General features: G+C 42.2%; 1 protein-coding gene across 3 annotated transcripts in view; it reads left to right on the forward strand.

Moving 5' to 3' along the window:
• Nucleotides 1-5,854: 5,854 nt before the first annotated feature.
• The window catches only part of TERT (telomerase reverse transcriptase), a 29,745-nt gene continuing 11,601 nt past the window's right edge, over nt 5,855-23,998 (forward strand). Inside the window, exons 1-8 of one of the 3 annotated variants that reach the window (XR_011807655.1) lie at nt 5,855-6,364; nt 7,091-8,933; nt 11,519-11,714; nt 15,239-15,428; nt 18,759-18,941; nt 19,926-20,087; nt 20,463-20,558; nt 22,187-22,272. Coding sequence is in view for 2 of the 3 variants with exons in the window: in XM_038175050.2 (XP_038030978.2) it covers nt 6,005-6,364; nt 7,091-8,933; nt 11,519-11,714; nt 15,239-15,428; nt 18,759-18,941; nt 19,926-20,087; nt 20,463-20,558; nt 22,187-22,272 (3,116 nt within the window). In the remaining variant the exon portion in view is untranslated. The remainder of the gene's footprint in view (nt 6,365-7,090; nt 8,934-11,518; nt 11,715-15,238; nt 15,429-18,758; nt 18,942-19,925; nt 20,088-20,462; nt 20,559-22,186; nt 22,273-23,998) is intronic. The other 2 variants (XM_038175050.2, XM_072034876.1) reach the window with 2 other exon arrangements.

Below are 23,998 nucleotides of genomic sequence, written 5' to 3' on the forward strand. Positions count from 1 at the left end.
AAGGGGGAGAAAATACAGTGCAAAGGGCTCAAGGGCTGAGATAAGGACGGGGAGATTGCTCAACAATTCTCGTGACGGGCAAAGCAGACTCAGCATAGGGAGATAGTAAGAGTTATTGCCTACTACCAACAAACTAGACACGTGAGAAACAGAGGAAAGAAACCTAAAACGCCTTCTCCCCATCATCTGCCCTCTTCCACCTCCACCCCCTTAGCAGCACAGGGAAATGGGGGAATGGGGGCTGCGCTCAGTCCCTGATGCTTTGTCCCCGCCGCTCCCTCAGGGTCCCTCCCTGCCCCTGCTCCCCGTGGGGTCCCTCCCACGGGATGCCGTCCTTCCCCAGCTGATCCCACACGGGCTGCCCACAGACAGCAGCTCCTCAAGCACTGCTCCCACACGGCTCCATCCCACGGGGTCCATGGTTGGGCGGCAGCTCCCCCCAGACCCCCTGCTCCTGCGGGGGCTCCTCTCCACGGGCTGCAGCTGCGGCCCGGGGCCTGCTCCTGCGGGGGCTCTCCGTGGGCCGCAGCCTCCTCCAGGCCACATCCACCTGCTCCACCGGGGGCTCCTCCACCCACGGGGGGGCTGCAGCGTGGAGATCTGCTCCGTGGGGGACCCATGGGCTGCAGGGGGACAGCCTGCTCCACCGGGGGCCTCTCCCTGCACAGCCCGCAGGGGAACTGCTGCTGCCTGCCTGGAGCACCTCCTGCCCTCCTGCTGCACTCCCCTGGGGTCTGCAGGCTGGTTCTGTCTTATTTTGTCACTCCTCTTTCCCACCTGCTGTTCCCCAGCAGGGTTTTCCACCCCTTTCTTAAACCTGCTCTCCCAGAGCCCACCCAGTGTTGCTTCCTGGCTCAGCTCTGGCCTGCAGCAGGTCCCTTTTGGAGCAGGCTGCAGCTGGCTCCGCTCTGACATGGGGCAGCTGCTGGGCTTTGGTGACAGAGAGCACCCCTGCAACTTCCCTGGTACTGAACCCTTGCCATGTGAGCCCAATACACTCTCTAATACTGAAAGGCAGTGCGGAAAAGTGGTGAAGAATGTGCCTGAGAAAGAGCAAGGTGTGAGGCAGTTGGACATGGCTGTCTGTCAGCCAAATGGCTTTGAAAGTGATCAAAGAGCTTGTGGAGAAAATATTGGGACTGGAGGGTGAAAAGCAGCATTGAACATTTATTAAACAGAACTGAAATGTTCAAAGTTTGGCCAGAGCTGGCTGTAGCTCATGCAGTAAAGTCCGTGACATTGAAGAGCCAGATTTAGGAGGAGAAGGAAGGGCTAAACATCTGTTTTAAGGAGCAGTGGGCAAGTAGTGAGAAACTGAATCAGATAGAAAGGTCGTGTCTCACATGAGAACAAAGACATGCCATTGAGGAAGCATCAGATATGGTAGGAGACACGTGGTGGCCTGAAAAAAAATAATAAAATAAAAACAATAATTAAAAGGTAGAGAAGGGTCGACTGCAACTCTCATGGAGAGTCTTGCTCCAGAGGATTGGGGTGGAAACACCTGGGAAGAGACAGACCTACGCAAGTCTGGCTGGTGATAACAAGGAACAATAATGGTGCTAGGAAGGGCACTTCTGTCCCAGTGCAAGACAAGCTCTGTAGTACAGGAAGCCAGATACGGAAGCAAACGTCACCCCCAGTTACTGAGACCACCACAAAGAAAACCAAGGCTGCAGCTGCAGCCCAGCAAAGAACGGAACAAGTTACTGTCACAGCAGGCTTCATTCACGTAAAATTAAAGCCATGAAAGATGATGGGTGCCCTAAAAATGGTTATTGATACTCATTATCTGGTTAACGTGGAAGGACATCCTTGGCTAACAGTATGGGGTTGTATGGGTCTAGCTAAAGCAGTAACCTGAGGGTGAGACTGGGAATAATATCAGCAACTATTCTGATTTTATTATTTACTTTTTTTTTTTTTTTTTTTTTTGCTACAGCTTCAAGTTTTTGAAAGCCATTTTACTCTCTTTTCCTAATGGCACTTCTCACAACAGTTTTGTTAAAGCCTTTTCAAAGGGGGCTTTAAAAGAGATAAATACACATTTGCAGTAAACATCTCTTGTGTCTTTAGATAGTCTACTGAAGCTAGACGTAAACATTACTTTTTATTTCCATTCACTTCAATGTTGGGCTGTAGAAATGGCATTTTGTTTTTATCTCTGCACTACAATCTGCTGTTCCCAGGGTAACTTCCTTTCTGAGAGGCTTGTCAAAAAGCAGGATGTGGATACGATTAAGTGTGCCCTGAAGGATGAAGATTGTTGAGGAGAACTGTGACTTCATTATTCATTCAGATCTGGGTTTTCCTGTACAAGGGTGATGGTTATACTGGAGTGAGCCTAGAACACGCCACTACAGGCCACTAAGATGATTAAGCAAGTGGAGTATCTGATACAGGTGCTGAGGTAGCTGGGATTGTCTAGCTTCAAGAAGGAAAGGCTCAGGGGAGATCTTATCAAAGTATATAAATAGCTAATGTAATGTACGACAGGCCCAAACTCTTCTCAGTGGTATCCAGGGACAGGAAAAAGAGGTAGTGAGCCCAGGAAATTCTACTTAAACATACAAAAATAATCCTTTTACTCTTTGGGTGGTAAAACACTGGACAAGTTTGAGCAGAAAGGTTGTGGTGTCTCCATCCTTTGAGATATTTAAAACCTGGTAAGACATGGCACTAAGACACCTCCATAGATCTCTTCCAGCTTTAGCTTTAGTTGGAAGAGACTCATGATTCTGTTCTTCACTCTGTTCATGACTCTATGATTCTACTCTTTTCCTTATTCATCCTCCTAAAAATAACTTCCATTCCATGTTACTTTCCCCATCTCTTTCCTGAATTCTCTCTCCGGAGCAATGGTGGACACACAGAAAAGCAGGACGGTACCTATGGAAAGAAACAGGAGAAAAGAGATCTTGTTAGTTTGGCCACATTAGTATTCCTCTTCTCCCTTTCTCCCCACAAAAAAACCCTGCTGTAGTCATTGTCACCAAGAAGGCATCAGCAGGAGGCATCACCTACTTAGGCACTTACCAACAGTTGGTAGAAAGGGTCAAGTTAAATGATGACCCAAAGGCCTCCTCAGAAATTCAGCAATACCCACAAACATCTGCCACGTGCATGTCAACCAGCTTTGACAACATGGATTTGCTGCTGCCGGAGCATAGGGACAAAGAGTTGTAACCTCCCCTGCAAACAGCATGTTCTCAGCTGTGGTACCACCACAGTCCCACTGCTTCCTTGTACATTGGTCCTGGGCTGCACCTCCCAAGGAAGACCCCCAAAGTGAAAGGTGTGGACCAATACTCACCTCTTCAAGGACACGCTAACTACCAAGACCTCACATGTGGTCCTTCTCATCTTCATGCTCACTGTCCCACACATTTGACTGTCCCTCTCTGAACTTCTTCTAATTCTGGTACATCCCTTGTGAGACACAGAGGCCAGAAGAGCACAACTGCATTCAAGGTGTAGGTGAACCATGAATTTATGCTGTTAGGGGATCCTTTTGTTTCCCCTAGCAGTGTGGTTATCCCCAGGCATCTGGAATTCACTCGTGAAGTCGTCTCTTGTTTCAAGCAGTGAGAATTTAAGGGTATCTGTAGATCAGCTCATGTTGGGTACCTCCAAGTATGGACCTGCTCGAGGCTTCCTCTGGGTTCTTATACCCGTACAAACTTTGCTTCATCAGCTATAGTCCCATCAGTTGCTGGCACATGTACACCATGCTCTATCAGATCGGCAGTTCTTTGTTGTGGGGTGGAGTGGTTTCTTTTACTTTCTGGTTATGGCTCTCATCCAGCGCAGTTCCCTGTCAGTAGTCCCCCTGTCCCCATCCAACCCTAGCATAACGCCTCTCAGAGCTGCTCAATCACCACTACATACCACGTTCAGGTTACTGGGAGTTCACACTGCTGCCCAAGACTTGACTAAATTTATTCTGCACTCCGCTGCTGTCAACAATACTAATGACAAGCAATAGCCGCCCAAATTCCTTACATACCAGTGGCTTGTTGCCCTTCCAATGCAATGGCATAATGGTGTCCTATCATTCCTTAGGTTTTTTGTTTCTTTGTTTTTGTTTGTTTGTTTGTTTTTGTTGTTTGTTTGTTTTTTTGTCTGCTGCTGAGTGCAATGTTGACTTCTTTCATGGAACCTCAGGATCTCACTCCTGAGTGGTAACAACCAGCTCAGATCCCACCAGTTTACATACAAACCTAGAAGTGCATTTCACCTCTACACCACACTTGATTTCACAGCATTTAATTTCATCTGCCATGTAATTTCTCAATCTCTTAGTCTTGTGATGTTCTTCTACACTTTTCTAGTCTGCTTGTGTCCCTGATACTTTAAATAACTTCATCCCATCAGCAAATCTTACTGCTTACCGCTTTCATACAGCATTTCTGGGTTATCATTTATGAAAGTTACGCAGTGCTGCCTGACAAGGAACTCTAGTGGTGATCTGCTTCTGTTGAAAGAACTGACCATTTATCCTTACCTCTGTATCTTACCTTTTAAACAGTAATATATCCGTATCAGCACCTTCCTTTTTAGTGTTTTGGTTTATTTTATTTTATTTTATTTTATTTTATTTTATTTTATTTTATTTTATTTTATTTTATTTTATTTTATTTTATTTTATTTTTTCTCTTCTTTTACAACATTTCCTTACAAAGGCTTTTGGAAATTCAGGTAAAATATACCAACCAGATCACTGTAATTTCCACGACTTCTCAACCCTTTATAGAGCACCAAGACTCTTCTAAGGCAGGACTTCCTTTTAATAGCACCGACATTGACTAATCAACTCGCATTTCTCCCAGCGTCTATTAGTCATATATTCTGTTATTTCTACTACTTTACATGAAATAAGCATCAGGCTTAGAACCCTGCAGTTCCCCAAAACTCCACTGCAACCCTCCTTTAAGGTTTTGTGTGAATATTGTCACCGTGAAGCCTTTAGATACCAAGAAAAGTTTTTAGTAGGTTACACTACCATGAGCAATTCAGATCTTTCATTCCAGAGTTTGACAAGACCCCGGGACCAGCCAGTTGGTTACTTTTAGGGTTTACTCTGCTCATCTTCATCATAACCTCTTCTACAATTACTCTAATTTCAGACCTTCTAAGAGGGGTTCCTTGGATGTGAATCCTCCTGATTTCATCCACAGGAAATCTACCTTTATAAACTAGCACGACTCAATCAAAAACTTGGTCTTCAACACCCGTGTTGACTGTAGCTCAGGCAATCCCCAAGACACGCAGCATGAATTATTCACCGAAAAGACGCCGCTTAGCCGCTTGAGAAATCAAAGACGAAATGCCTGGCCAGATGTTGTGCCAGACACGCGTTTGTGCCGAAACCAGGGCTGGTTTCCTGCCTCGCAACCTCCCACGTCGACCACGGTCTGCTGCACCCACCCTGCCACGCGCGGTGCTCGCAGCACATTTCCACGGCACCCTTGGATGCTTTGGAAAGCGCACATCTCTTCCAGAGGTCCCTCAGCCTCTTGAGGGAGAGAATGGCCATGATGATGTGCCTGTAGGGCACAGGAGGAGAGAAATCACTGAGGGAGCGCATTTCCCTCAGCATTTCCCTCAGCAGTTCCCTCAGCATCCTCCCTCAGCATCCTCCCCACAGTATCTCCCCTCAGCCCGGGGGTCGGGAGGCCGGTGCTGGAGGAAGGAAGGAAGGAAGGCAGGCATGAAAGCCAGTGCTGGTGCCTGTGGGGGAAGGCAGGGTGGGGGGAAGCACTGGGGAGCTGGACAGCAGCCCCCATCCCACCTGGACCCGCCCCGCCCCGCCCCGGCCTCCGCCCCTCCTCGACCACGCTGGGGCAGCGCAGCACGCCGCCCGGGGGGCTCCTTTGTGAAGAGAGGGCGTTCTTAATTTATTTATTTATTTTATTATTATTATTTTTTTTCACGCTACGCCTTCTTTAAAAAGCTGGCGTCCGACCATAGCCCTCCATCCGGGGGAGCGCGAAGGGGGGCGGCGATGGAGGAGGGCAGGCGGGAGGGCGAAGGGAGGGGAGCGGCGGCCGCCCCAGGTGCTGCTGCTGCTGGTGATGGCGGTGCTGGTGGCACTGGTAGCACTGGTGGCACTGGTGGCGGGCGTCCCCACCGCAACATGGCTGGCGCGGAGCCCTTCGGCGCCGTGCTGGGCGCCCTGCGGGGCTGCTACGCGCAGGTGGCCCCGCTGGAGACCTTCGTCCGGGGGCTGGGGGAGAGCGGCGCCGAGAAAGCCGAGGTGGTGCGGGACAGCGACGCCGCCTCCTACGGCACCTTCGTGTCCCAGTGCGTGGTGTGTGTCCCCCACGGCGCCCGCGACATCCCCCGGCCCTTCAGCTTGGAGCAGGTATGGGGCGGTGGCGGCGGGGGCTGCCCCCGGGGAATGGGGCGCCTCCTGCCCCGGGAGAGCCCCTGCTGTGGGGTCGGGTGTGGAAGAGCAAAGCGTGGCCCCACGGGGCAGCTAGGAAGGAGAAAGGCCGCTTTTCTGCCTCTTCAGTGTTTCATAAATCGTTGCTTGGGGCAGGAGAAATGGTTGGGAGAGGAGCAAAGTGCTGGGAGGCACCGCGGGGGTGAGCAGGGCCGCGCTGCCGAGCGGGGCGGTGCGGTCCCTGCCCGGCTGTGGGGTGTTGTGAAGCTGTGAGCTGGGTTGTTTTGCTAAAACTCCTTTATTTTTGCGTAAAAGGAAGCGCAGGCCTCAGCCCTGGTGGTAGAGCCTGCTCCAGCGCAGGGTTAGGGGCAGAGAGAGCTGAAAGCCCTGAGCCTGGGCTGCTGAGAGAGCAAAGAGGCAAAGTGTCGGGTGCTTCCTGGGCACGAGAGCCAGGATCAAAAGGGCAGGCTTTAAAAAGACTTCCTGAAAGCGGTCGCCTCAGGTGGCTGTACGTAAACACCTTGCCGTAGACTTCAGTCTTGTGCTTGCGAATCGGTAACGCTGCTTTGAAAAGGTTTAACGTGAAGCTGAAGGCTGGGGGCTGCGTGCATTTGGTGTGCCCGGCTATTTAAAGCACGCGCCGTCATTTGTAGAAGAGTCGTTGATTAAAAACTAATCTTCCTTTTTTTTTCTTTCTTTCTTCAGTTATCTAGTCAGAGCGAAGTCATCTCAAGAGTCATGCAGAGGCTGTGTGGGAAAAAGAAGAAGAACATCCTCACGTATGGATACTCCTTGCTGGATGAAAACAGTTCTCACTTCCAAATCATGCCGCTCTCAAACGTGTACAGCTACCTGCCCAACACCGCAACAGAAACCATGCGTATCAGTGGCCTCTGGGAAACGCTGCTGAGCAGGATAGGGGATGACGTGATGATGTATTTATTGGAACACTGTGCGATCTTTATGCTGGTTCCCCCTAGTAACTGTTACCAAGTCTGTGGGCAACCAATTTATGAACTTATTTCGCAAAATGTAGAATCAGCCCCAGAGTTTGTTAAACAACGGCTTTCAAAGCACAAACGTAGTAGCTTGCTTAAGTATATGCAGAAAAGGCTAACGTTTCACAGACAGTATCTTTCAAAGTCACGTCAGTCGAAACGCAGGCAAAGACTTGAAGCTAATGTCTCCAGCGTGAGAAATAAAACCAGCAATAATATACAAAGCCTAGGGTCCGCTGCTCTGGAAAAACAGAGTAGCTCCAATGCAGGTTTGTCAGCTACAGCACCGTCCTTAAAAAGGAAGCTTGCTAGGGAGCAACTGGAAGTCACGGCTAAGAGAGCAAGATTAGAAGAGAAAGAGAGGGAGGAACAGGCTTGTAATACTGCTCCTAATGTAAACCAGAGCATTCCCAAGAGGTATGGAACCGGCTGTGTAGCATCACGTTCTGTAAGTCTGACTAAAGAAAAAAACATTTCTCAAAGAAGTAACAGTGATATGTCTCGTCCTTCTTTAGTTCACAATTCTCATCGCGGGAAGAAGTCTGTGGCAGACAAAAGCTCTTTCCTGCAAGGAGCTGAGAGTAACAGACATTTAAAGCCCAGCATTGAAATGCAAGCAGGATCCAGCAGGAAGGGAGTGGAGACACGCAGGCCTATACCTCGGTTGGATTGGGTACCAATCGAACCGGCGGAAAGTAGTTCTTCAGGACACAAAAAGCAGGAAGGTCCCCTAGCTCATCTGGCAGAGGAGGTACCAAATAGGGTTTTGCCATCTACAATATACATTGACAGGAAGTTTCTGTATTCTCGCAGATACTGGGGGGAGCGTTTCCCGAAATCCTTCCTATTGAATCGCCTGAAGGGTAGCCAGGCAGGTGTAAAGCGGCTAATAGAAACGATATTCTTAAGCCAAAATCCGTTTGGGCAAAAGTGCAACCAAGGTCTGCCACAGAAAAAACGGAGAAAGAAGAAGCTTCCCAAACGCTTCTGGAGAATGAGAAGTATATTTCAACAACTCTTAAAGAATCATGGAAAGTTCCCTTACGTAGCTTTCTTGAGACAAAATTGCCCTCTTCGGATATCCGACACCATTTTGGGAAAAGCCAAGCTGCTCAGTCGGGCACCTTTGCCTGGGCAAGCAGAGGCTCGCAAGCAAGCAGAACAGCTTGGGAAGGAGCCTGCTGAGCGTGTGGCAAGCAGCAGATGTGAATCTGGTCACACCAACGTGCCCAGCAGCGTACGCGCTCCTCTCGCAGCATCTGCGTGTGGGGAGCCGGGGGGTGAGGAGCAGATCCCTGCAGAGGCGTCTGATTCAGTCCTCAGGGAGCTTCTCAAGGAGCACTGCAGCCACTTCCAGGTGTACCTCTTTGTGAGGGAGTGCGTGGAGAGGGTGATCCCCACCGAGCTCTGGGGTTCAAACCATAACAAGCGCCGGTTCTTCAAGAACGTGAAAGCGTTCATTTCCATGGGGAAGTACGCTAAGCTTTCCTTGCAGGTGTTGATGTGGAAGATGAGAGTAAATGACTGCATGTGGCTTCGTCTGGCCAAAGGTATTTAACCTTGCAGAATTAAGGGGTGGGGGGGTCGGGTGGATGGTCAGGTCTAAGGTGTGGAGAGGAGGGTATTGAACCTGGGTGCGGAGTCATTGGGTTCACTGCCAATAGCTGGAGCTGCAAGAGCAAACCTCATAGCGCTTGCCATTAACTGATGGTGGAGGAATACTTAGACCTGCCTTCTGTGTGCTGAAAACGTAAGTTTTCATTATTTTCGTTTGTGTTTAATTGGATGACAGTTTCAGACAGAAACTAGAATTTAGAACCAGGACCTTCAGCAAAACTCCTTCCCTTCTGCTCCCCAAATTACCAATAACTGTCACCTAAGCATTAAGGAGCAAATGCAGTCTGCCTTTTCGTTAATATAAGTGATAAGAAAGTGCTAAAAGCAAATCCAGATGCCCGTAGAGTCACATGTATCTCTGGGAGTAAACCATCATCCCATAGCATTTTTTTTCTCCCTCACATCTACCTTGTGAAAAAGACGTGGGTATGGGACCTAGGCAATGCCTGTGGTCGCCAACCATCAGGTACCTTTCTAGAGCCCTCCTCTGGGAACAGGAGACGCTTATTAATCACAGCTTTCAGGTGGTGGTGCAGCTGTCATCAGGGCTGACCACCTTCCCAGGAGGGTGGGAGTGCCAGCTGATTGCCCCGAGTTCTGTGTGAATCCCTCCTGTTCAGTCATCACAGGTGGTGAGAGGTAAATTTTGCTTCCCTGAGGAAGCCTTTCTGAAGCCAATGTCCTAGGACGTAATTCTGGGCTGAAGCTGTGGTTCTGCGGTTGATTGCTGTGGGATCTCATGGATATTGTAATTTATTTCTTTTTACGTTTATTACATTCTGTTCTCCATCTGTGAAATGTGGAGTGCACTTCCTTAACTGCTACGTTTGCATAATTTATTCCTACCTAGCAATATACTCGGATCCTGCAGCAACCAGGGATGAAAACGGTATTCCTTTTCAGAAAGATTCAGTCAGGTTCTGAAATTATTCCAGGTCCTCCGTAATGAAGGAGGAAAATACAGTCTGATATTTGAGACCTGATGTCAGAAGTCGGGGAGGTACACGTCTATAAGAAACTGCTAATTCTCCAAATACACAGACACGGAAACTTTGGCTCAGAAACGTGCTTTTCAGAATGCTGAGGAGTTAAATACTTCAAAAGGGTTTTTACAGTAAAAAAGCATTGGGTTTGTAGTTACTTGGAATGCCTTAACTTTGAAAAAAATTAATACCATCTTACTCAGTGGTCTGGTTCCAGGAAAAGCAACACATAAGCCTAACTTTATTTATTTATTTTTTTTAACTACTCCCATGTGCCTGAAGTTTAAATGCACATTTAATTGCTTTGCTGTGTTGCAGGCATTTTTCTCTCCAAAAGAAGTGGTGGTAGTTTCTTGTAAATCATGACTACAGTTCAGGGAATTGACAGCTGCTGTCAAAACATCAGAAAGCTGGTGATGTAGTTCCAGTACAGCTATTTAACATGCTGATTTAATTTGTGTATTTTGTGGCCTGCACGTTATGACTTTTCAGTTGAATCTTCTAAGAGCCATAGAGTTCTCCATTGATGTTTTCTGGCTTCTGCTGAAGTGAACACTTTCATCTCTTTGTGGCAGTTTTTTTTTAGGTGCCGTATATACATGAAAGTGTCTCCGCCCCGAAGAGCACAAAAATCAAGCAGGGTAGAGGACTGGAAATTTATTTCCCTTTGTTAAGTTTCAGTCTTAATCCTCAGCTCTCTTGTGTCCAAATTTGGCTGTTTTTAACACATTTGTGCAGTAATCATGATTAGTGCTGTGCAGCTAATTGATGTTTCTGCAGAATCTCTTTAACTATCCTGTTGCATTATGCCAAATTCTACTTTTAATTAGAAAAGTATCAGTGAGAAGTTGCAAAAATTCTGAATTTGTAGGGTAGAATTTTACTCTATACTTGGCCTGCCTGCATTTAGACATCACAAAAAAAAGCCTGTGGGCTTAAATTTGATAGCAGCTAGAAATGTTCTAGCCTCGTAATTTTCATGCCATGTAAATATTACGAGAGCTGACAGACTTACTCTGATTTTTTTTGACTGCAGCAATGTTTTATATAGGTTGTCTAAAATACCTCTTTCCCCAGCTCAGCCCAGTTTAACCCTCTCAATTATTCTTACGATATACCTAAGAATTCTAATTCTTTTGCATATTTATTAAATACATATATATATTCTAATAGACTTTATTTCCATTTTATCCTTCCCTTCAAAATGATCCTGACATTGTGCATTAAAGATCTTGCACAAGCAATGAAAGTAAGTCTGCAGGCTGCTGGTAGCATGTATTTGTTTTATGTGCATCCATTTATCACTGCTAATTAGTTTCCATCTTTATTAATTAAGCTTGGGTCATGTTATTTAATACTAGTGCAAAATCAGAGCTGCATCTGTGGAGTTGTTCTTGCTTTTTTTTTTTTCCTTTCCATTAACCTCATGCTAAGAAATGAGCGTGTGTGTGTTCTGTTTATTTTATTTATTTATTTATTTATTTACTAATATAAGTAGTTATTTGCTATAACTACCTTTCAATCTTTTGTTGAAGGTAATCACTTTGTTCCTGCCTCTGAACACCTTTACCGTGAAGAAATTTTGGCTAAATTCCTATACTGGCTGATGGATACGTATGTTGTTCAGTTGCTCAGATCATTTTTCTATGTCACCGAGACCATGTTCCAGAAAAACATGCTCTTCTACTACCGAAAGTGTATTTGGGGCAAGTTACAGGACATTGGAATTAGGTAAAATTAGAAAACTAATCAAACTTTAATGAAATGTATGGAAGTCTCATGTTTTGCACTGCAAAGTTACAACTCTGCTTTTCCTTATTGCCCCTTTATCCTCCTCCCATTTGCTTAATTTTCCAAAGGAAGAATCGACCTGTATTGGTAATATGCATGGCTTGTAGATCCATAAATATGTTGTGTGAGAAAACTTAGGCAAATTGGAATGTCTTTGGTAGGAGAACAGAGACCTTTGCAATGATAAAATCCATTATGAGAAGGATTTTGTTCTGGTAAGTCAAATTTTTACACCTTTTAACCGTCAGTAAAGCATAGTGGCAGCATCCCAAAGTAACCTTGGGAAAGCTAATTTAAAAAACACTGAATTTTCTTTAACTGCTTCAATTAAAAAAAACAAAATCTGCTGCAATACTCTGTCCATTATTTCAGACAGTAGCCTTATGGGGATTTTTTTTTTAATTACTATAAGATTGAAGGGTTTAAAAGCTGCAGCTTCTTTTTTTTTTTTTAGTGCAGCTGTAGAATTCCATGCTGCTTTTTTTGGTCTTAAATGTGTGTGCGCTTAAGTTAGCACCTTATTTAAGACCAAATCTTAAGCAGTTGAACTAAAAATAACGAAAATCAAAAGGCACCTTCAATGAACAGTATTATGTGTACATCTCCAGAGTTTACATCCCTCAGGATTTCATGGTAAATTGCTGGTGTCCAGGAGAGCTCTTGAACTGCTGGAAATGGGCGCACCTGATGCCTTGTGTTCTGCCATTTTAAATGGTGCAGCTTTTACATTTGACGGGGTCTGATCTCCAGTATTGTCTGTGTTTTTTGGTAATTTTTAATGCTTTTTACAATCTCCATGTTCCCTGAGGTTGACGCTGGTATCTCTCCCGTGCAACTGCCTTGCCTGTGTGTTTGCACTTCATGGGGCCCTGGAGCTGTTTGCAGTTACAGCCCATATAAGCAAGTTAAACAGCAGCAGCAGAACACAGTTTTCAACCTGGAATACTTTGTTTGTCTTGTCTTCAAACTAACAGCATTAGTGTTGTAATGAGTAGTTTATGTAGTTTTAATGTACTTTACAAGCTAATTTTTTTTGTGTAAAGTGCCACCTAGCAATAAATCTTATGGGTTAGGTATAATGCTCTTTTTAATGGGGTGTATGGTTAAAAGAAAACGAGTAGTTTTGGTTTTAGCCCTTTCTTTCCTATCACCAATTTCCTCCCCCTCCCCAAAAAGAAACCCAGTGCATAAGGACAAGGTGCTCTGACCACAAGGGACCCTAATCTGTGTTGATCCTGCTTTTTCCTATGTCTGCCCTGAGTATTTCCACCGCGCAGGAACCAGCACTTTCAGCACTGTTCTCAGAGCGTGCTGTGTAACATGAGGTTACTGATCCAGCTGAGTGCGTTCAGACAGGTGGCAAGCTGCCTGTTTCACATGGGAGAAGAAAATTCGGGATTTAGAGACGCTGGGAAACAGCTGTTCAGGGCTGCCTGTGTAGCCTTGGCCATTTCTTGACTCTTTGGGCACCATCCCCTCATTCCCAAGCAGCATTTTCAGGAGCTTCTGATGATTGAGTGGCACAGGCTGTTGACCTGCTTCCATTTTCCCTGGAGGAAAGAGTATCTGGCTTCAGTTGTTTCCCTGGTGACTGCTCTGCAGCTGTCTTGGTTCTTCCTTCTCTCCAGCTGGAGATGCTCGTGGTCAGATTGCTGTCAGGAAGCCAGGCGTAGCCACTGATGCCTTCCCACTTACTTTTGTCCTCCTTTGGAGGAGAGAGGATGGATGAAACAGACCAGAACTTCACTCATGGGTTTGCCTTTGCATTGCATTGTCTTCAGAGGATAAACCCCTAGCAGTGCTGTGAGGACGAACTAGGGATGGTTCAGTGGCCACTACATCAGTGCGTGTTCAAAATCAGCAGCCCTGCCATAAATGCCATGAAATAAGCAGTGGGTGTTGATGAAGGCAAAATGACATCAAGCTCCACAACTGGCCAGAGGCAGTAATGTTAAGATCTGTGAATAACTGGCCATGATCTTCACTTTCAGAGGAAATCATATTTTTAAGAGGTGGATTTTGTGGTGTGGTGTGTGTTTTGTTTTGTTTTGTTTTTTCTTCATTCTGGTGTCTTAAATGCAAAGGGATGAAGGTTTGATTTGGTCGTTTCTGTTGAACTGGTGTTGTTTATTTTATCTTAGTGATCTAGCTAATACTATCGTATGTACTCTCTGTACTTTGGGAATTTTATTTCAAGTTTGAATACAAATCCAAAACACTTGCTCAGCTTGCAGGACCAGGATGCCTCTATGTCCCCTTTGGCATGCACTGTATCACTTGGACCCCGACAGTCTTGAGCACCTGGCTTATATGTGGCTTGTGTTGGCATGCACAAGAGAAAAATATTTGTGTGCTTCACCTGCATGCTTGGCTTCTCAGATGTCTCCTAGAGCATGCTTACCAGTTTTTCTCCATCCATCCATCCATCCATCATCTTTTGTGATAGCATGGCATCCATTTGCTAAAGCAGCCTGTGGACTTATGTGAGATATGGAAAATATGAATGCAAATTTAGAGTTGCATCCTCTGCCCTTCAGGGATTTGAATTCTCATTTCACTTCCCAGGGGAGTGTCCTAACAACTGGGCTGTAGGGCTTCGTGAAATGGCACATCCTTTCCTTCTGAGCAATGCAAGCAGTGTAGGACACTTATCCAAGTCTTTTTTTGTGGCAGGTAGGGCACTTTAACCATCTTAAGTAAAAGCAAGGTTGTTGTGTCACCTCCTTTTCCTGCCTTACTGCATGGGAGGAGAGTATTGGTTTGGACTAAGCTACGCTGAGCTGTAAATCCTGAGGGGGTGGCTGTGAAGGGCAAGCACATTTCCCAGTAAGATAAATTTGTGACTTGGGAGTCTTCAGTTCTTTATTGTTTTCTGCTGGTTACTTTAGCTGATGCCTGCTCATCAGGTCAATTCTTTTGAATCCTGTTACCGTGTACCTAAAAGCCCTCATTTTTTTTTATCTAGTATCTCAGTTCTCAATATCTTTTAATAGGTAGTAGGTCTCCTAAATGTCAGGAGTAGAACAGCTCATTACACTGTGTAAGTCCTGCCATGGGTCTCTCTTTACATAGTATTCAAAAAGTCCGATTCAACTTGGTTTATATCTTTCAAGCTTTTGAAACCATATAAAATGTCTGTCTGTAGTTTTATATTATAAAAAAATCATAACACTCAAATATACTTGCCTGATTTGTGGATAAATCTTTGTGTTAATTTAGGTGTGTTTATTTTTTTGTTACCTTAATCTTCTTCATGAAGAAATATATACTCTATTATTATATTACATTGTCATTAAGATAACCGTGGAACTGTTTGGAAATTCAGATTTCCATGGCAGTTTCTTTAGAAACTTGTGATTATCTTCTTAGTAAAATGCCTGGGTTCAGTTACCATTAAGAGATGAAACTTTTTAACTTTTATTGCATTTCCTATTGCTTACACTCAATGCGTATTTGTATTTTAGAAAGCATTTTTCCAAAGTGAAGCTACGTCCTTTAACTGCAGAGGAGATGGAAGCGATCCATCAAAAAAAATACCTTCCTATGGCGTCAAAGCTCCGTTTCATTCCCAAAGTCACTGGACTAAGACCCATCGTCAGAATGAGCGGTGTTGTTGAAGCACAAACGTTGAGCAAGGAAAGCAGAGCAAAGAAGGTGTTTATTTTTCTGATTGTTTTATGTGGATTTGTTAGATGTGAGTTGGTTTTTGTGTTGTCGTTAATATAAAACTAGTGGTGAACTGAGACGCTGAAATCAGAAGGGCAGAATGTGCCTACCCATTGCAACTTAGCATAGCTTCTCCTTTCCCACTGCTTAATTTTTATTAGCCTCCAACTCCAGAACTGCATACTTCTGCTTGTAAGCCTGCTGTAAGGAGATGAGTCTAGCATAGTGGCATGGCCTGCACAGTGAGCATGTCTTCTCTCTTCTCTTTCCATCTGTATCTCTCAGCTTGCTAACTGTGTCTGATTGTGGTGGATGTTGGCCATCCGTGGGGGTAGAAGGACAGAAAACTCAAAAGATATCGTGTAAGGGTGAGGGACAGATGAGTCTGGCCTGTTGGGGTTTCCCTGAATGCTGATTGTGCATGTCAATGGCTGTTCACAAAACAACCCATTCTACAGGCCAGTTAACTGCAAGATGCAGTGGGAGCCCAATTCCACACTCTCCCATGACTTAATTAGTTGTTTTTCCTTAAGGCTGTGTCCCATTTAGAGCACAAGATGAAACGCTGCTCAGATGGGTGAGAGTTCAGTGGCTACTTAGTACTCCTAGTTCAGTATGTGATCCCAGACGGTACTTTCAGGACAGCAACTAAAAGCTGTTCTGAAGTGGTTACTTTCATCATAGTCTTTCAGTGGCTATCACACAGTCTGATTTCAGAGCATGCACACAGTTAATTTAGGAATGGCTGTGGTGCTGCAAAAGGTTCTGTTGCTCCTGTAACAAACTGGCATGAAGGATGACCCGAGACCTGAATGCACTTTAAAAAAAAAAAAAAAAAAAAAAAAAGGAAGTTAAAAGTCAACCGTGGTAGGTGGCCAAGTGGCTTCATAGGAGAACATCATGAAGCGTGGCTAATGATTTTCTGATATTCATAAATCCAAGAAAGGCTGTAATAGTGTTATGTCGCTTCTGAGACAGAGACAGACACAAAAATAGTGTGTTGTGCAAAACATATTCAGCAATTTGGGGCTTACAACCTACTGGAAGTAGTGTGTTTTTTTGTTTGTTTGTTTCTTTTTTTTTTTTCCAAAAGTTTCATGGCTGCACAGTTTGTTTCTGTCATGGCCTCTTATCTTGCAGTCTGTTCCAGTTTTTCATCCTGTCCCATATCCAGCTATTCTCTGCTCTCCAGTTTTCTCCAGGCGCTTAAAGTGTAGGAGGAAGACCAGCCTCAGGTTCTTTCTATCTGACAGTGTTCCCGGCTTTGGAATTTGCAAACCAGTCTGGAATTGTAGGGATAGACTTTGCCAGCTTCCATAGCTCGGCACTGGAATGCGTCAAGATGAATTGTCAAGAGATAATCCTGCAAATATCCGGCAAATCAACTTCTGGCTCTTGGGCAGCTCTCAAACTTGGCTGCAAAAAAACGTGGTGAAATAAGTCCAGTTCTGTGAGTTTGTCCTCAGATCAGTGTAAATTTTGTTTTGGTTTAAGGGTTTTATGTAATGGCTTTTCATCCTTCTTCCCTTTCTGTTTGAATCTTTGTGTGTATGTATATATGTATTTCTATATATACGCACAGATACATAAATATTTAATGGGAAGCCTGAAGCACTGGGTGTGGGGAGGATTCTTAGTGATCTGTTCAGTTTGAGAGTATGTAATTTTTTTTACTGCATTCTGCAGATATTGTAGCAGACCCTCAGGCTTTGCAAAGATGTTGGTAGCTCTGTGGATTAGATTTGTTCTGGGAAGTTGCGAGACTGTGTGGAATTCCTACCAATATTAAAGCAAGAGGCCACTGTGAATACTGTGACTCCAAGTCTCTCAGGCCTCCTTCAGGCTAGGTTTTGAACTCTAAAGCCTCATTTGTCCTTTACTGACTTACCCCCACACACCCATATGGCCATCAGTTTAGTGAAAAGGTGTTAAAGCAACCATTTGGGACATGCTCATTAAGAAAGAAGGGAGGAACTTCTCACCTGATAATTTGTTCTTGCTGCTTATATTTATCTTTGAGCTACATCTCTACCGTTCTGGCTGTTTTTTCTTAGGAACACGCCCTATGCCAGAAAAGAGATAACAAAATTTCAGGAATCACTGAAATCCAGAATCACTGGATTCAGGAACGTATCTTAAATTTCAGCTGTCTTTTTTTTTTTTTTTAATGGACTAGTCAAAAATATTTAGCAAGATCAGCCAATGAATTAACATAACTACGTACCTTATGCAAAACAGTAAAGTTGGATCATGTTGTTCTGCAGTCAGTGACAGGATGTTCTGGTTTCAGTTAGAACAGAGTTAATTTTCTTCCTAGTGGCTGGTAGAATGCTGTGTTTTGGCTTAGGATGAGAAGAGTGCTGATAACACTCCGATGTTTTAATTGTTGCAGAGCAGTGCTTACACCAAGCCAAGGACATCTCAGCTTCTTGCTCTGTCCTGCCAACGGGCAGGCTGGGGGTGCAGTAAGAGCTGGGAGGGGACAGACCCAGGACAGGTGACCCAAACTAGCTTTAGCTGCCGGCCGGGTTAAACCACGACACAGGAGCACACTAAATATTTTTGTTGTGCTTTAGCTTTTCCAGCTTTTCACTGACACCTCTAATTGATTTTTTTCAGTGCAAAAGTAAATTTCTTCAGATGAATTGTTAAGCTTCCATATGTAGCAATTTCAGTGCGTTTGTGTCATGATCACGATGCTACCATTGAGATTAAGAAACCTTTTATATTCTGTGTATGCAATTTGGAGGACTTCTATGTTCTAAACATTCATTAGCATGCAAGTGCGCAGGTTTTTTTTTTTTTTACTTTTTTTCATCTTAAATTAGTATTTCACTATTCCCATATCTGAGAGAGTTAAATTTTTGCTAAAATACCCACATAAATTGTCTCCAAAGGCTCAACAGATGATGCAAACGGATTTAGCTTAAAGTCTTAGGCACATGTTCTTGTTGTGGTGGTGGTAACCTTCAGGAGAGAGAATGGATGATAATTAAGAAAAGTTACTTTAGAATTGGTGGTGGTTTTATTTGCTGAAATCCATTTATGTCCACGACTGTTAGACCTTGTTTTCCAGGAGTTAAGTACAGAAAAAAAAAAAGGGATGTTTTGGGGGATACTTTTAAATCCTAAGTCTGTTTTGTCACTTCCAAGTAGTTACTACCACTATATTCAGGCTTTCTGAAGACTGTATTTGACCAAAAAAGTTCAGTAAATACACAAATTCCCTCTCATTTCATCTAAATGAGAAAAGTCTGTATTGCATGGAATTTAGAATTTTTCAACCCACTTCAGGGTGATTCTTTTTCATCTCTGTAGATGAATCACTACAACATGCAACTTAAAAATTTATTTAGTGTGTTAAATTATGAACGAACTATAAACACCAGTTACATCGGCTCTTCAGTGTTTGGGAGAGATGATATCTACAAGTCGTGGAAGACGTTTGTTAAAAAGGTTCTCAAATCAGATGGTGAAATTCCTCATTTCTACTATGTAAAGGTATGCCTTTTCTAATCCAGTATTCAACCTCATTTTATGAGTCAACTAGTGCAGATCTTTAACAACGGAGAATAGCTGTGATGTAAGTGCATAATTATTATTATTTTTATGTCAGTTTTTGTGCATACTTAATATAGATTGCTTGCTTTGTTTCTCCTGCAGTAGTGCTGCACCCAGTGCTGTTTGCTTACCTCTATTCCTTTAATAAATTGTAAACTTTGATTATAATCCTAATTTGAAGACTGAGCCATTTATAACACAGACCTATGATAATATAGTGAGGCTTCTCTTCCAGGTGTCATGTCCTAAAACTATTTTCAGAAATTGTCTCATTAACTTTCAAATGAAAAAATCATCTTATTGACATATTTCTTTTGCATTTTTTTGCTTCTTCAGAAGGTTTTGAATTGTGACAATGACAAGAAAGAGCAAAGTTAAGATTGCAATATGAGATTTAGAAGAGGAAAAACATCTAGGTTTTCAGCTTTCCAGGAGCCTATAAGATGTTATCTTCACGATTGTATGGAGAGGAAAGTTTCATAAAATATCTAAACATATAAAAATGTTAGCAGTAATCTTCAGTTAAATGATTGTAAGTTTTAGGGCTGTGTGTGCAACTTTCAGTATGTTACCTTTCATCTCCACTGGTATTTAATCACGAAAAAAGTGCTACGCAGTACAGATGAGCGTAGGACCTGCTCTACCTTCTGCTAATAACAAGGATTATTCTGAAACTGATGGTTATCCATTGCAAGGGAAAACTCACTGATGGCTGAGGAAAGTATCTTCAGTTAAGCAATGTGTTTGCTTTGTCACACATTTGGAAATAATGATGTAATTTCACTCCTACATGTTGCTTCAGCCATGGTTGTATACTATAACAGTAACTTTTTTTTTTCCATACTACCACAGCATTTATGGTGATATTGGTGAATATGGAACATCAAATATGGAGCATAATGGAAGCTATTTCTTCTGTTTCAGGCTGATGTGTCCAGGGCTTTTGATAGCATTCCTCACAATAAACTTGTGGAAGTGATTTCACAGGTCTTAAAACCCGAGAAAAAAACTGTCTACTGCATACGGCGCTATGCAGTGGTTATGATCACTGGAAGTGGAAAAACCAGGAAGTTATATAAGAGACATGTATGACTTGTTACTTTCTTCTACATGCTGCTGTTAATATGTTTCTGTCCAAAGAATATGTTTGTTTATAGCTTTTTGTGTGTGTGTGTGTCTAAACTTGAAATAGGTAATTACTTCATAAAACATTTTAATACTGTTGGAAATTTTCTGGAGGGAATAAAACTGCTTTTTATGCTTCAGTGTTACTAAGAATAAATAAAGGAAAATGTGTTGTGGGAACAGAGGGACACGAGGGAGAAATTTTGTTTTAACAATAACAGATCTGTTAGATTAAAACAATGCAATAAGAGGGGGGTCTTTGATCTTCACTGAATACATTCTGTCTGCTAATGAGTCTTCTATTTTGCTTTTGTCATTTATTTATTTAATATACAGGTTTCTACTTTCAAGGATTTTATGCCAGACATGAAGCAGTTTGTGTCCCGGCTTCATGAGAGTACCTCATTGCGAGATGCAATAATAGTTGAACAGGTAAAGATTAGGAGGCTTCTGTTCATCTGAAAGGGAAAGCTACAGGAGTAGCAGAGGAGCATTTAGGGTTTCTTTTTGTTTGCTTGTTTAAATGAATGTACATATTATGTGGTGACATGACCTGTCTTGTAGTTACCAAGCACTCTCCATAGAAAAACTTGATGTTTCCAACAGGCTTTCAGTGTAAGTGATGCCTGAGGCAAGAACCCTGACAAAATGTCATTCTGGACTTCTCCCGGATTTTCTCATTTCTGTCCTATTCTGTTCTATGTAAACCATCGTTTTCTTTTTTTTTTTCTTTCCTATTGAATTTCATTTCTTGTTGCAAGAGTTTTCAAATGAAGTAAAGAAAGGCTTCAGTGCATGCATTGTCCAAAATGTACAGAAATAAACTGAAAAGTGTATTCTAAGCTAAGCAACTAAGGGAATAGATATGGCACCCTAAATAGCAAACTTCACTTAACAGAAAAATGACTTTAAAAAATCAGCTTATTTTAAAGAGCCTCTTTAAAATAAGGGGCTCATCCTGAGCCCTAGATGAGTAGACTGTTTTCTTCCTCACAGGCTACTCTGTCAAATTTTTCCTCACTTGCCAGTGGAGAATTATGAAGTAGAGTAATTAATGCTTCTAACATACAAGTAAAATGGTAGTGTACAATCTATGTAGGGCTAGAGTGTACAGTGTGAGTGGTGCACATTTTCAAGATCCTGCAAAATAGAGAGCCTAATGAGTACGTGGATGAAAATGAAAACCAGCTGTATGCATGATGTGTATTTTGTTTCGTTCTCCTTCCAGTGGACATCTAAATTAGATGTTAGGTATTAAATGAACAGCAGCTGTCTTTTTCATATGTGTGTGTGAGATTTAAAAAATAAAAAAGTGTTAAGAGAAAAGTGCCATGCCAGCATGGATCTCCATGCCCTGAATACATTGTGATAGCATTTCAATACCGTGTTCTCACATAACTTTCAAAAACTGGGTGCATTTGTCAGATGATTAATCTGTGCACATAGGGAGTTGTTTTGCTTTAGCTCTTGTGCAATCATTGTTAAAGGGATCTAAATCATTGTTAAAGTGCTCTAAATGAAGCTTTTACTACGTGTTTTTAACACAGAAGGCTTCATAAATACTGAGTTGGCTGTCATGCATGGATCACTGCTAATGTTGGGCAAAGGATTTATTTTGCAGCAGAACTGGCAAGTGAGTTTATCAGTAGTTGTGGAATCAAAAAGAACAGGGCAGTTCTTTTGATCCTCTGGATAGGAAGTGACTAAAAGAGGGAGGTATATATTGCTGTAATACAGTACAATAATAAACACTTTAAAAAGTGTTTTAGATGTTATATTCGACTACTTCCCAAGTAACACCAATCAAAACCGCTTTTCTCCTAAAGAAAACCAACTAAAACCTCCATTGTTCATCTATTGGATGTGAGTGGCTTTTTAGGGTGTATATTTAGATTTTTATTTTAGGCGTTTGCTTTGTTTCTTACCCTAGAGATTTTAACTAGACTATTACAGCCTAACTTTTCAGGAAGGTTAATATGTATCTTTTCAGTTTATACTATATTTTTAGTTTCAGCACATTTCTAAAGTACAAATCTTGTTTTGTTTTGTCCCATTTCTAGAGCCTAACTTTCAATGAGACAAGTGCCAGTCTATTTAATTTTTTTCTTCAAATGCTAAATAATAACATCCTGGAAATTGAGCGCAGGTAAGAAAAAAATAGTTTAAAGAGTAAGCGTTGTTGTTGTTTTTCTGCTAAATGGGATACTTTTAACTGAGTCAGGGAATTTTTAATAGCTGTCTTTTAAAGATTTTTATTTCGTGTTAATTTGAAATCTATTTATCAATTTAATTTAAGCTTTATAAAAGCAGGAAGGGTTTGGACTCACTTATATTTGAATAAAATTCGTCTTTCCCACGTGGATGATGTTATTATACAAAGAATGCGTCATTCTGTTGATCCATAACCTTCATTTAAATCTGCAGATATAGTTCAAAAGAAAAATACTTTTAAAAAAAAGTTGAGATCCACAGAGGTGACCAGAAGGAAGGGAACATCCAAGCAATCATGCAAAAGCATTGTTAGTCCTTTCCCTGTAGTGCAAAATAAAACCTTTTCTGCATGGCCTTGCTATTTGGCAAGTTGCAATAAAAATACAAAGTAAGAACGACAAGAATTAAAACATCTGGCAACTCCAAAATTAGGAGTTGGGTGTTATTACAGAGGGGGGATGTAATGCAGGTTTCTTGTGTTCCTAGAAATGCTGATCTGCTATTTACATTTTGCCTCTAGGTGGCAAATGTGTACCAAGTCTTGAAACCAAGTACTAATATTTTTATTTCTAAACTCAGAGTGAGATATATTAGGATGAATAGCTTCTTCCTTTTGAAAGACAAACTTTAGAATATTTAAACTCTCAGGATAGAGGGAAAGGGGAAAAAAAGGTTTCAAGGATGCAAATAGAAGAGCATTTGTAAATTTTTCTAGCGTTAACTCTTCTAGCATTAACTGCCTGACAAGTTAAATGAGGAGATAAATGTGGTTTACAGTAAAGGTCAAAAAACTAGCTGGGATGCAGGTAACCAGTTCATATGCTTTATTGGGCTAAACCATCAGGAATTTTCTTAAAAGTAAAGAGATTTATTTATAAAATACAACACATATATACATGTATACACACACACACAAAGAATCTTTTCCATGGCCAGATCATGCTATGCTGGTATAAGTCAAGAATAAGCACCTCAAACAGCCTGACTTTAATTATATCATATAGTTTAAACATTCTTATTCTGTCTTCTGTGTCTGAAAGAACTTTTTAAAGAAAACTTAGCAGGCTTTGATAGTGATAAACATTTATTTTTAAATTCAATTGAGATGTCTATTGCTTGTAAGAAAAGCTAGAACTTCTCCATATCAAAATCTACCAGAATTTAATTCCTGTTGTAGGTGTACATTGAGCTTCAGTCTGTGGATTTTTAGTGAGTACTTACTAAGAGCTGTTTGGATAATAATTAAAAATATAGTTTGAAAGATTTGTACAAGAAAAGTAAAGTACACAACAAGAATGCTTGTTTTGAAGCTATGAAATAAATGACAAAAAGAGTTAAAAAGCTTAGATGAGGTGTGGCACCGCAGCTTCTTTTTATAAAGGAGAAAAGGATTTGTGGTTTGAGATCAGTTGTAAATTCCTTTCATTTAATGACAATTGTCTACTGGACTTTGTTAATAAGAAAGAAAAATGTGCTTTAGTTGTTTTTTGTTTGTTTTCCTACTGCTAAACTTAACTTTCAGAGCCATATCTAGATTCTTAGAGGAAAGAAAAAAAAAAATTAGGTCAGGTTAACTAACAAGCTTTCAGCATATTTATTATTGAAATATATGTTATACTTGAAAAAAATAATGTTTAATGGCTATTGAAATCTTTTTGTTG

This window comes from Anas platyrhynchos, chromosome 2 (genome assembly GCF_047663525.1).
Source record: "Anas platyrhynchos isolate ZD024472 breed Pekin duck chromosome 2, IASCAAS_PekinDuck_T2T, whole genome shotgun sequence".
Classification (NCBI taxonomy): domain Eukaryota; kingdom Metazoa; phylum Chordata; class Aves; order Anseriformes; family Anatidae; genus Anas; species Anas platyrhynchos.